We start from the raw sequence: 14,559 nt of genomic DNA on the forward strand, positions 1-14,559 counted from the left end.
GTTACGGAAAATGTCTTGTACCGCTCCGGGGACCGCTTTTCGCCCCGTTTCTCGTTCGCGCACCGGCAACGCTGCCGCGCCCGCCCGCTCCGGGCTCCGAGGCCGCGGAAGCCGCCCCGGGCCGGTGCCGGTGCCCCTCGGCGGGGACCCAGCGCCCCCCGTGTCCCGCGCGGGCCGGGCAGCGGGGGCGGCGGGCGCGGCCCCGTGACGGCCCCTGGGGCAGCCCCGCGCCCCGGCAGGAGCGGGCACGCGCGCGCGCGCCCGCCGCTCGGTCCCCGCTCGGTCCCGGCCGCGCCCGCCGCCGCCGCCCCGCGCTCCCCGCCGCCGCCTGCCCCGCTCGCCGGCGGCACCCGCCTCCCCTCCCTCCCTGCTTGCCTCCCTCCCTCTCCCCTCCCTCCCCGCCTCGGCCGCCCGCCCGCCCGCTGCTCCCAGGTAGGGTCCCCGGGGGTCCGCAGCTGCGGCGGCAGCGCCCGCCCGTGTCGGGGGCTCTGCTGCGCTCCGCAACTTCTCTGCCTGCGGGGGCTGCCCCCGCCGCCGCCCCGCGCCCCTTGCGCTCCCCGGCGGCGGCCGCCGGTGCTCTGCCGAGCAGCTGTCAAACGTGCTGGGCGCTCGGCGGCGGCGGGGGGCGGCTCGCCCGCGGTCGGTCCCCGCACCGAGCCCCGGCGAATGGCATGACTCTGCCTCCCGCCCGCCCCCCCGCCCCCCCGGCTGCGGTGTGCCGTAGTGAGGCGAGGGGTGGTTAAACCCCCATCCTCCCATACATACCGTTTTTATTTTTTGTTCCTTTTCGTCTCGGGGCTTTCACATCACGGAACAGGAAAGCATCTGATGCGCCGGCTCACATGCCACTTCTGATCATACATTGCCTCCTTGCACAGAGCAGGATCGTTGGGAAAGATGGAGATACAATAAGTTGCTAGTACCGAAAAGTGCTGCGGAAATCCAGTGGTTTCCTTTCTCCAGTGAAGTGACATATTTTCCTCGGGTTTAAGTTGAAAGCACTGCTTGGCGGAGACTGACTGTGGCTGAGAGTGGGTTTGTGTTTTTCTTGCACCGTTAGGTTTTGCAAAGAGCAGCGATGAAGAAGAAGCTGGCACTCTCCGAGATGCAGTTGGTTCTTCTCGTTTTATTGGTGTGGCTACCAACGAGGTGAGAGGATATTTAGTTTCGTTGTTCAGTGCGAACGTGTATGTTACAATCTGCTAAGGGTAAGCTTGTGTGAGGGGTTATAAAAGTACAGTATGTAGTAACGTAATAAAAAAATCTTTCTTAGCTGTTTGAATGCAGTATTACATAGTTTCGAGAGCAAATGCAGTAGAATGTAGTTTAAGGACCATAAAAGCCTGATCTCTTGTCCTTAAACGGTTTGTGAATTGATGCTTTATTCCACCATTAAAATAACAATTTCTTTAAATGCTTTTTTGGATCTTAAAGACTTGAGCTACTGCATGACTGTGATTCTGTACCATACAAAATGGAGAAATAGATTTTTATGAAGTCTCACTGCAAATCACTGTCCTTAAAATAATGCTCGTATATTTATTAATATGGCCATGCCTTTTTTTTCCCTTGATTTTTTTTTTTGTGGTCAAACATAATAGAATTCAAAATGATGCTTAAGCCTTAAACCTCTAGGTGGAGATAGCATACAACTTCACAATCACATATAATAAAACAATAGCATCATTTATTAATCAACTTTTCTTATGTTGTGTAAAGTTCTCAATTTCTAAAGTGACAGCATAAGAGCAAGTAATTTTTATTACATTACACTTTTGTGTTGCTCACAGTCTCTAAACACAATAATTAATTGTAGTTTGTAACTTTGATTTACTTGCTTTGGCTGTGGCTGCAGTAGGTCTTGTCCTAATATGGTAAAGATTGTATGCTATATAATGCAAGTTTCCTATGATTTAACATGTCTCCAATATTTTTGTTTGTTTCCCAGTGAACAAAATATTTTCTGAAACTGTATTTTCTATTTCACTTTATACCTAACTATGGTGCAGTATTAGTTGAGTCACAGTGGGCCAGATCCTGCAAACCCTACTCAAGTGAGTAATCTTACTGACGTCAAAGAGACTATAAGCGTTATTAAAGACTTTATGCCTGAGTAAAGTTTGCAGGATTCGACCCTAATTTGATGTAATTATATTGATCTAATATTTTTAGTGGGATCTTGAGTTCAAAAACTGTTGTATCTCAAAAAGAAGCTTAAAAATGGCAGAGACGTACTCTGGTAGTCCATGAGTACAACGATACATTTTACAAACCGAAAAGGTTATTGCAACTAAGAAAAAACTGACACATGAGTAAAATCACACATGGCATTTTCATGGGTTCTTTACAAATTATCTGATTTGGGTCGATTCTATGGTTTATATGATGGAAAGCACAGACTGCAATGATTTACATTTAAATACTTCTTTATGGCTTTGAGCTGGGACCAACATACAGCCTTGTCTTTAATCCTTTTATAGCTTGCTTTAGTGAAAATATCACCCAAACCTACTTTTGGTTTGGAGGAGGAGGAAACATGCTTGCTGTTTTGGCATTCAGAATATCTTCATTTCAAGATGATTAATACTCAAACATTTAGGGTTAAAAATTTAGGTAGCTGAAAAAGATATAAATGGTAATGTGCGTAGCATATGATGCTTTACTTCCTTGATACCAGTGTGCTGGTTTTAAGTAGTTAAGACTGATGAGCTCATGTATTTCACATGCATGGTGCTTAAAATTGTTGGCACGGTAACATTTGCATGTGTAAGGCTTTCTGTGTGTCAGGGCTTCCCTGGCACAAACCCTGTTGGTCTGGGTGCCCAGGTTCCAGAGGACTGTGGGGCACCACGGCTGGCTGGGCAGCAGGTTCATATTCCAGCTCCTAGAACGTCCCACTGAGATTTGATCCATAAAGGCTGTAATGTCTCTTTCTTTATTGGGGAACTTTGAAGCCATCAGTGTTCTACAGATTCTTCTTGACACTTCATTTATGATTCCTTTTTCCATCCAACATTTATAAGGTTTGTCTGCATCTGATGGAGTATCAGACAGTGCGTTTTATGACAAAATAGCATTTTAGAAAGATGAAGGCTGTCCACAGCTACCCTGCAGCTTGCTAGTCAGCACTGGTGTTCCCTCCCACCAACTGCTGGCGTCAGAGGACTCCCTGAGCATGATCGCTGGAGTTTTCCCTCATGTTAGTTCTTCTGGTCATGTACATTACATGACCATTGGGTGGAGGCAAATCCACAGGATTTATCCAGAGATAGAGTATGCCTAAGTGAGGACAGATAACAGAGCTAGAAGGAGATGGGTTTGTGCATGGGAACCCGGGTTATCAGCCCAGGAGTGACATCCTACCAAAGCCTGGGAGGCTCTTCTAGGGTTTTGCACCAGTGCAGCCTCCACTAATGGTGTTTGGGGAGCTGGAAGCAGCACTCACAGTAATGCAATGATGCATACAAGTACAGACTACTTGAAAATGACTTCCTGGATATTTTAAGTAGTATTCTGTTGACCCTTATATGTCTGAACTTGTTATATAGAAATTCTGTATTTGCATACTGTTAAATACACCTTTCCTGTTGGAATGCAGCAAGTAATGACCTGTCTGAAAAAAATGCATGTTGAGTGTATGTTAAAACATACTTAGCACCTTCTAAAATGTAAAATATCCATTTAGATCGGTGCTGGCTGACTCCCTGGAAGACGAAGCTAAGAATAACATCACCATCTTTACAAGAATTCTAGACAGACTTCTGGATGGTTATGATAATCGCCTGAGACCTGGATTAGGAGGTAATACAACCAATTAAAGATTGATTTTAAAAAATCAATTTTAATGTTCAGATTTTATGCAGTGATATTCTTCCTTCGGGGTTTTTTTTCCCCTAACAACTGGTATGCATCTTGATAAATTATTTATAACTACATTCACCCAGATGAATCATTTGAAGTTTGAGGAAGATAACATCTATGAATGGAAAGAAGGCATTTTCACACATTTATCTTAAGTAAAAAGAAAAAAATCTGGTGTTTTAACATAGTAAAACAGAATGTGAACAAAAATAACATCTAAAGCTGTTATTCCAGTCAGGGAATTTTGGTTGAACAAGGAATCCAGGCTTAATTCCCTGCAATCTAAAAGGTGTATGTTTTCAGAAATCTGCACAAGTGTTTTGTGCAATGCATATAAATTCCACATTTGAGATTTGTTCCTTGGCCAGTAAGTTCAGTGAAAATGTTTTGATTTTGACTTCTTTGGAATTGGGGTGTCAATGGTAATATACATTTAATTTCTGGGCACCTTGCACTTATTTGAGCATTTGGAAAAAAAATAGAGAAAAAGAGAATATTGGAGGACAGAGGTCACTGCACTCTTGTGCCATGACTGTCAGTTATTTTTCAAAATGTCAGTTCACATTTTGATTTTAAAGCTGTATGCCATGTTTTGTCAGTATGTGTTACGTTGGCAAGAAATTTAAATAATTTTTGTGGTGTTGAAAATATTACTGTGTACAGAAAAATATCTATGACATAGGGAGGGGCTGAATATCTCAGTTTTGACAATATTTTGTCTACTACTATTGTTTATCTGTGTTTATACTATCAACATTGACATGTATGATTCAAATATACACTTCTACTGCCATTATTATTATTTATAACGGTTTTGGTAATTGTAATTTTCAACCTGGAGACTGTTTCAGCTTGGTGAAGCTAATTCCAGTACAAAATCCTTGGGAGCCATTCCTGTTCCTGTTGATTTCAGGAAGATCAGGCCCAAAGCTAGAGACACACTCCAACTTCCATGAAAATTACAATAACAGCTCTGATCAAATTAGGCATTAGTTAAAGCTCAGAGTTTTTATCCAACACTATTCCATCCTGACCTGTGGCTCTGTTGCTGTTCTGGTCCTGGGGAATTGTGGCTTGAATCTGACGTAGCAGAAAGTGGGAGCTGACGCTGACTGAAACAGATTTCTCATTATGCATTGCTTTTAAACTAGGATGTCTTTTCATTTCCATTTCTGGCCTCTGTACAGTGAAGGCTTGTGAAATATTTTATATTCAAAGATTTCTTAATTTGGATGATACAGGGGACCTATAGTACCGTTGATGCCAGAATTTATATAGTAATTTTTTACGTGGAGTTTTGATTTCTTTGCAATATACTCAAATTTAGGAATTTAGGCATAGTGTAAACATACAATGACTTGCAGAAACATTTCATATCACCAAACTCATGTTGAATTGACAGGGCTTTTAATATAATGCATTTTATTAGAAAAATAGTCAAAGTTTTCTTGCTTACAAGGAATAAGCCATTTAATGAGAGCAGTCTACAGTTCCTTTGCATATCAAGCAATTTTTTTATTATTGAAATAATATTTTTGAGAACATGAAATACAGACCTAATGGATTTTTCTATTTTTCACTAAATTTGCTTCAAAATAACCTCCTTCTTTTTCTTTATGAAACCTCATAGATAATTAAAACATACTCTGAGAACAAAAAATTAAAGAATTAACATCTGTTTGATATTGGTATACATGGCAATCAACCCATGCAGAATATGTGTGAAATGAAACTGTGTCATGCATATTAAACCGTGGAGATTCATGACACATTAATCTTAATCCTCAAGAATACTTCAGTTGTGGATGGATGGATTCTTACAGTTTTAAAGAACACTTGTAAATGGCAGTTGTGATAATTCATGATACAAAGCATACCAAACAAGGCTTTTGTACATAGTGCTTAGTAATTATTTAGCTTCATATTTCAGGAATTTTCTAGCAGTTTATTCCTTTTTCTATACTGACCTGTAGTCTGAAAAGAGATGTGGAAATAATTAACCTTCTGTTTTTTAACAGTATGTGCCTAGTAAGCCTGGGATTTTCTAAAAGTGTTTTTGCAAGAGATGACTGCATTCTGACCATGCCACACATCATTAATTTAAGATACCTAGTCTCAGTTGTGTTTCACTTCCCTTTATATGAATCTGAAATAGCTCATTTGAATGCAGCAGAATGTTTACTTTGGCATAGCAGTTTGCATTGTCGTGCACATATCACTGCTATGACTGGGATCACAATCTGGCCTAACATGCTACAACAGAAATAGTCCAGGGTCTGAGATCCTTCTGAAGTTGTCTGAAAGCAAGAGCTGTTCATCAGCCCACTTTCACTTGCTGTGAAAGACATTTTCAGAGATGTTTTGCAGCAAGAATTTAGCTCATTGTAAAAAACTGCTCCTTTAGTAATGAAATATTTTGGGTTGATATTACCATTTTATCTAGTTATTGACCAACAAAAAGGAAATGTACAGGCTTCTTGAAAGTCTGTATATTAAATCCAGCTAAATAAATGTCTGATTTGGAGGTTGTTCTTGAATTAAGGGATAGATTTGTAATTAATTTTACTGGGACACAGTCTGACTACTGACAGTATGTAACTTGATGCTTTACTGATGCAATTCAAAGCAGAGTACTATTTTCTATAAGCTGTTGAGGAAGGTTTAACTTTTACTGGTGGTACACCTCAGTCAGATAAACAGGTTTTGGCTGTTGGTTATTGGCTATCCTAGCAGCTGGGATCCTTGAGTGATGTATGAACACTACAATGATGAAATGACCTGCAAAATGGGTGTGGGCAGGGGGAAGATGACACTGCACCATCTCCTGAAGCCAGAGACATCTCATATGACTTAGCTATATACCCCAGCCTGCTGTATTGATAGGGATGAGCATGGGTTTATTTGAGGGGAGATAATATTTTCTCTGTACTCATTTTATGCTAAGCACAGGATTGCAGCTGGAACACTCTTGACTGTACTTTCAGCTCTGAAGTGAACCATTTTACCCAAACATTCCATGCCATTTCTGTTTAGTCAACAAAATAAATTACAAGTTTGACTTCAAACCAAATTTTCCTGTATCATTAGCATTAATTTATATGAAATATAGCCATGCAAATGGCAACTCATACAGACCTTCATTGTTTATGACTTTCTACAAGTAATGAAGGTATTTTCTTCTTTTTATTTGCTGTAATGTTTGCAATACACTTAGGCTAACATTTTTTCATAAATCTTTTGCTTTTTATTAGCAAGTAGAAAAGCAAATACACACATTAATGGGCACTAAAACTAAGCAAGGAACCAAAATATCTGTAAGTGATTGAATTATCTGTCTGCTCTCCTCTGCCCCATGAACAGACATGATCATGCTGGGTACTTCAGTAATGTGACTATCTCCATAAGTTATTCAGTCTTCTTTACTTTCTCACATCTGAAATTAGCCTTTCCAACAGCTAAAGAACTTCTGTCTTTTCTACTCTCAGAAACTTATAAAACAGAACTGAATAGAAAACTTAAATGTTGGAGAAAAGAAACAAGCAGCAAAGCAAAAGAAAAGGGAAGTTACAAGGGCAGAAGACTGGACTTCATAGCCTAAAGTTTCAAGTGCCATATTGATATTGAAAAGATCTATGGAAATGTCAGGATCCTTCTGCAAACTGTGGTCAGTCTCATCAGCTTCAGGAATGGTGTTCTTATTGTAACCAAAGAGTTGAATGATGGTTGTTAAAAAAAGAGGAAGATAAGACAGTAGGTAGGTAAAAATTAAATGCGCTGTGAATCTATTTTGAAGGAACCATCTCTGCTTTGAAATGTCCTGATTGCTTTAAGCAAGCATCTGCATTGCATTTCTCACACAGACAGACCAAATCCTCTTTTTTCCCAACATTTTGTAAATCGGTTGAACAGGAAAACTGAAAAGAATTGAGGGGAATTCTTTCTGACTATTGTTATCAGAGAGATGGTCAGCAATGAGCACTTGCTGTGTGTGATCTTTCATCTTTGGAGAGCTGGATCTTTCATTGCATAGAATCAGTATAATGGTATATCATTATCAGAATATCAGACTTGGTGATTAAAAGTTTTGTGATGTGCTCACCAATATGAGCACAAGGGAAACTCATTTTTTCACATATTACCTTTGTCTCCTGCCTGGATCAGGAGAGCTGTATCCATATATATGTGTGTGTGTGTGTGTGTGTGTGTGTGTGTTTATCAATTAGCTGGAGGTTTTCAGTTGCCAGGAAACGCAGCCATGGTCATATGCTGATAATCTGGAATATGTTGAATTTAGGGCACTGTATTTATATATCACTGTGATTCAGAGTTTTTAATGAGCTTTGGAAGAGTTTGTAGCTATAGCAGTCCCTAGCCTGGGGACCCTCATTTGGCTAGTCCCCTAGCCAAACCTAATGGTGTTTGTCAGCCCCAAATATGCTTAATGCAAATTCAGAGTATCATAAAGGAAGGTTCTTTGTCTATTTTTTTTTTTTTTCTGCAGAGCACTACTAGAAATCTTCCACTACTGTTTTTAAAGGGAAAAAGTGCAGCTCCCCATCTCAGTTCTGGTTGCTTCCTTAGGCTTTCTTTGATCCAGGTTAATATTTTGGAAATGGTAATATCTCTCTGCCAGTGCTAGTCCAGAGCAATTCAGAGCAGCACTTGCATCTTCTAAAAGCCCACTGTCCTTGTAGCTATGCTGGGACACAAAGGGATAAACTACTGTAGGTATGCTCCTCTTTTGGGCATACCTGGAAGGGACTCATGGAATATCTGGCCATAATGGTGCTTTCAGAGGAGTCAGTGAGAAACTCATGTTAGAGCTGTGGATAATGTATATTGGCAAAAAGCATTCCTTGTAAAAAATGGAGAAGCAATAGAGAACAGGATATGAACATCTCATTAATAACTTATCCAGGGCATGCAGACAGTGCTAAGATGCAAGAACAGAACTAACTCAGTAGCTATAAGCATTCCAGGGAATGATTCATTAGGAAAGTGGAAGGATAAAAAAACCTACAGAAACCTCTTTGATACTTAAGAACAAATCAGAAAAATTGTCTAGTATAGTGTAGGGCTGAGTAACTAGACAGAGGTTATTTGGTTATTTATTTATTGAAGTCTGTGAATAAATCAACAGTGAAGACATATAAATAAAATTAATGCTACAGCTATGCAGAGTACTGCATAGTACTCTGGGGAAAGTGTTGCACAATGCAAAGCAAAAAAGTCACAGAATCACAAAATAAGCTGATTTGGAAGGGACCCACAAGGATCATTGAACCCAATTCTGGGCCTCAACAGCACCATCCCAAAGAGTCAAATGCTCTGCCTCAGATGAGTTAACAGAAATATAGGTACTGTACAGTAGTTATATGTGCCCATAGAGGAGCTAGTCTGGGAGGCTCTCCCAGTTCACTGAACATGTATATTTAGTACTTTTTTTTTCTCTCCTGGCAAAGCATCAGCATTTGCTTCTAATGCTAGAATTACTGCTGACGACACCAATGCTGAATTAGAGCTTTGCTTACTTTTGTCTTATCTGCAAGGAAGCTGTGAAAGCAGATACTGCAGATTTCTCTGGAGCTCATTGGTGCTCATTGTAAATCAGACTAATGGGGTGCTTACATTTCTTTTCAGTCAGATTTGATAGACAAAGAAATCAAAACCATCACTTTTTATCTGTCATGCAGTTATTCTGGGTTATTTAGGAAAGGGTTGAGAAGCAGTGGTCTTGCTGGTATCCAAGGTATTCTACTGTTGATTACTTTCCACTAAGGCCTTTTATCTTGTTAAATCTTGCAATGATTTTTTTTTCTGTCTCAAACATACAACTACTTGTCATTCAGGCTGACTAGTTTAAATAGCTAAGTACCAAAGGAATGCAATATCATAGTTCCAAAGTTTTTATTACCCTTGTATAATGATACAATTTGCATAAAGCTACCTGAATTGGAAATATAATTATTATTTAAATAATCTAACTCTAAAACATTTTCAGAAATATTTAAGCACATTAGAAATTCATCCAGGATAACTTTGGGTATTTTTATGGATTTCATGGGCTTTTACTAGTGGATTTTAACCAATCAAAAAGTTAATTTAAAATGTAGTAATCAATGTATATGTTACTTACAATGAAAAAAATTATTATTCAATCTGTACAAATGAAGAGATTGTATAATACAAAATTAATGCTATTCTAGGTTACACTTATAAAGAATATCAGGGAAATCCTTTCATGTTTACGGCTGTGATGCACCCATGGAGTACTCAGTTTTGTATATTCTTTTTATAGGAGACACACAGAGAATTACATTTCAAATATTTTCTTAAGGAAGATATACCAAAAAAAGAGTGCTAATTAAGAATGTAAGAAGGAAGCTATAGAGATCTCTTGTTCAGTTTTATAATTATCTAAAGATATTCTGAAGATTTTGGTGAAGAGCTATTAAATCAATTATTATTTTATTATAAAAGCATTGATGGTCTTTGACATTTTGGGTTTAGATGCATAGGATGCAGACAATATTTGGAATTCACTGCCCTCCATAAAGGTGAAAAAGTGGACCTTGGAAGATGTTTGATTTAAGGAAAAATGCCAATTATATCACTGTGGTATGACTTGCATCACTATTTAGTGATGTTGATTTCTACTTGTGTGACAACAACCAATATTTAAGCAAATAGTGAAGCATAACTTTCAAGACAATTAATTGGCAAGTTTTGACATTTTATTTTCAATGAAAATTAAAAACTTGGGATTAAATGGGCATGTATAACTCCTTCAACTTCTTTGTGTAGAAAAGACTGGGGTTTTCATAACCTTTGTTCTTGAGCCCTGTAATGGTAAATATACATTTCAATATATCTTCCGTATTTTAGCACCTATAAAGAAAAAACTGCCACGAGACGTTCATTCTGCATAGCAGAATGGGCTCTTACTACATTTAAGGCCTGATTGTGGCAAAACAGTGTAACAATACTGTGTCTTTATGAGACATACTCTAAAAGGAACAAAAAAAAAGAATTATTTTCATCCCCTCCTTAGCTTTTCTAGGCAAACTCATAACTGTTATAGTTATAATATAACTCATAACTATTATGCCAATGCTGATGATTTTCAACAGATACAGAGATAATGGCTGCTCAGAGTTGTGGTGGAGTTTCCATCTTTGTGGAGACCCTCACAATTTGACAGAATATGACTTGGGTAACTTGCTGTGTTTTCAGAGATTGCTCTGCTTTGGATCTTCCAAAGGTTCTTTTTAAACTTAGTTGCTCTAAAATTCTTTAACTGACGGCCAGCAAGACATTGAAATAATGGCTGCAGCTTTCCATCTTACTTGGAAAAGGTAAAAAAAAATTAGTATATTAGATCTTGAAGATATAGCTGAAGGAAAAAGTTTGTGTAAATGAAAGGTTTAAACTGCTTCAGAACAGCAGTGTTGTATAACTCTTGAGCTTATTATTCACAAAGACCCCACTGAAAAAAATAAGATTTTGGGTAGACAGGATCTGCAAAAATGAAGAAGAAATACCCTTGTTTGTAGTCTTAGCCACATTTTTCCTACGATCACCTTATGCTGAAGTCCTGAAAAGGGTTAAATATGTGAAAAGACAGTATTTTAAAGGACAGGCACTGTATTTCATCAAATCCTTTTCAGTTTACTTCAGCAATGTACAGGGAAGTGAAAAGCAGCGCAACACTGTGCATCCTAGAGATCAACACCTCCTCAGGAAGCATCCAGGAACCTCTAATCACTACCCTTCTAAAGTGTCCCAAGATACCTTCCAAGGCTCGTCCTGTTTCATTCTTCTGTTTTTATATTGCCTTTTTCATTCTAAATACCTGTCTATTTTGTCTATTCTTATAAAAAATGCCCAACTGTCTTTTTTGACCAAAATTTGATGAATTTATCTAATTCCGTCTAAATATAGAGTTAGCCAAGTCCAGGTGAGACCTGCCATATCGATGTACAGCTGCTGACATCCAGCTGTACCTGAAAGATTTCTTATTCAGTGGAACTGGATGGAGGAGGTTGAAATGATGTGAAGACAGGCTCCTATGTGGGTAGAAAGCAAAGATTATCCTTTACCCACAGATAAAATGGTTTTCCTTTTGTGCCAACACAGTTCTCTGGTGCTGTTGACTGGTCTGAGACAGATCTGTTGCTTCTGGCAGTTCTCCTGACTGCATATTCCTGTTTCTGTTTTCTTGCAATGCTACCATTTCGTGACTGTCTTTTAGAATAACCTTTTCAATGCACAATCTAGTGCATCCAATTTTTAGAATTAATAGTGTGGAGAGAGAGATAGAGGTATTTCATCAGAAAGGATCATAGAGGAGGACCTTGTAATTGTCTATATATAAAAACAGCACATGCTTTTATTTTTTTTCCCAGTATTTTGGTCTGTTTTAATTGTTAGTATTCATGGCTATAATAAATATCTAAAAGTAGCTTCTAAATACTTCAAATAACATATATGAAGTAGAAAAAAAAGCTCTTTTTCAACAACCTAGCATTAGCGTAATACAAGCCAAGGTGAAAAACCACTATGAGCAATAAATATGGGAAAGGGAAGGAGGGCAGAACAAAAGAGATGATGAGAGAAAGAAGATAAAATTGTCATACTAACCATTGACAACTTTTAAAAAACTTGGCAGATTTAAGCAGCTGAATGATCGTTTTTTCAAATATCCTTTGGAAACTTGAAAGTAGAATAGATAAGAAATGTTATCATTATGGTATATGCATGCATTTAAATTTCTGATATTAGAGTTGTTCAACAATGAGTCATCCATCTCAAGAAACAGGTATAGAGGATGTGTTGCTGTACTATTCACCAAACTGCTAAATTAAAGCAGCAGCAGAAGATTTTGAATTAATACTGTCAAAAGTCTAATAAATTTTTTTACTGTCAAAAGTCTAATAATTATAAGAATCAAAGGACTTTAATATGCCAATATTAATCTTTAAACACATTTTTATATCTGTTTTTTTAGATGTTAATGCTCTAATGAAATTAATCACAAGTTAAAATAAATTTTGTTTACCACTGTCACCCAATTAATAGTTTGCTTTATCATGCAGAGTATTTCACCACTAGTTTGTGGAAATTGTATGTAAATCACAAAAGTATGATTCTGCTAATCTTCCAGAAGTGGTATTGCTATTTGGGAACCATTTATGTGATTACTGTGTAGCACATGGCTCCTGATTTACATTCCTTAATTCCTTGCCATATGTTGAGGGCTATTTAATAATTGGAGCATTTAACACTGTGAAAGAAATGTAAATCAATTCCCCTCTTACCTGGGATTATTGTGCATCAGAGAACATTGAACACTGCAGTGAAGTTGTGCAGCTGCAGAGATTGGATCTAGTCTGGCCAAACTGCATTCATTTTTTAATGTATATACATACATATTTGGTCCTCCCCATGCATTTTTTTTTGTTGAACCAGTAGAGATCACATGTCCTTACCTGCAATTTGTTTGAGAAAACCTGGGTGTCCCATGTTCCATCTGCTTAATCTATGTTTTTTTACGGACTATAAATTAAGTATTTTATAATCTGGTAGTGTTATGACTAATAGAGTTGATTGAAGATAAAATGCAGTACTATGGACCACTGACCTTCACATATGGTTCAATAGAAATCAGTTTAAAAAGTGGTGTATGCTGTAAAATTTTCAAGACTGCTTGCATTTATGATATTTGGTGTGAAAGTAGTTTCCTGGAGTCACCTATCTTCATTTAGCATCTTCTTCTGTTTTAATTAAAAAACTTGCATACTGTCCATCTCTTAAATACCAAGATGACATGAAGGCAATGTATGTTCTGACTGAATGATTGCCCTGAATGTTGCTAGTTCTTCTTTGTTTGTCTCAATTGCTTGGTGCTGATTCTCTCATCCAAAAGAGATAATTGTCTTCCAACACATTCCCTCCTTTTTCTTTCTTGTATCCATTCCTAGTTGTTCTAAGACAATAGGTTCCTCAGACTTCTATCAAGAAATTGGGAAATATTATTATTATTATTATTATTATTATTATTATTATTATTATTATTATTATTATTATTATTATTATTATTATTATTTTCCATTCTTGCAAGTGTGTAAGCCTCTCAGCACAACACCAGAGAGCAGAAAAGGAATGGAACAGGTGAGGAAGTCTGTGTTTATATTCAAGAATTTAGAGATGGGTTCAAGGGACAATTCCTGCCCTTAATACACCAGCATAATGTTCTAGATGTGTCATTCTGAGTGACAGTCTAAAGGCTACTGTAGATGCCTGTTTATTCTCACTATTTGAAATAATAATTTAAAGGCTCACCGAATGAGAAGCAGCTGAAGAGAGTTGTATTGTGGTGTTTATAAATGAGAAAACCAAAGGTTTTAGTCATAAATGCAATGCTGTGTTTATATAACCACTCTGCCATCCTAAGGCATTCCATAGCATTTCATGGACTTGTTTGTGTCAATAGTTTTAAGTGAGAATCAAAAAGTAAACTTCTTTTTACCAGATCTTTAAATGTGAATTTGGTACTGCATCATCTCATGCAGTTTGTGAAAGGAAAAGGGAAGAGACTTCCACCTGGGAAAATAAATGAATAAATAAATAAATAAATAAGTAAAGATGAGAAAGGAGAAATGTAAATGCCTGTTACTTGAGATAAGGAAATGGTCACAT

General features: G+C 38.0%; 1 protein-coding gene across 2 annotated transcripts in view; it reads left to right on the top strand.

Annotated features, from left to right (window-relative positions):
* Positions 1-697: 697 nt before the first annotated feature.
* Positions 698-14,559, top strand: part of GABRA2 (gamma-aminobutyric acid type A receptor subunit alpha2) — a 64,615-nt gene continuing 50,753 nt past the window's right edge. Inside the window, exons 1-3 of one of the 2 annotated variants that reach the window (XM_066548463.1) lie at positions 698-962; positions 1,061-1,149; positions 3,686-3,801. In XM_066548463.1, coding sequence (XP_066404560.1) covers positions 1,079-1,149; positions 3,686-3,801 — 187 coding nt within the window. In that variant the 5' untranslated portion in view covers positions 698-962; positions 1,061-1,078. Of the gene's footprint in view, positions 1,150-3,685; positions 3,802-14,559 lie in introns of both variants that reach the window. The other variant, XM_066548462.1, reaches the window with a different exon arrangement.

This window comes from Molothrus aeneus, chromosome 4 (genome assembly GCF_037042795.1).
Source record: "Molothrus aeneus isolate 106 chromosome 4, BPBGC_Maene_1.0, whole genome shotgun sequence".
Taxonomy (NCBI): domain Eukaryota; kingdom Metazoa; phylum Chordata; class Aves; order Passeriformes; family Icteridae; genus Molothrus; species Molothrus aeneus.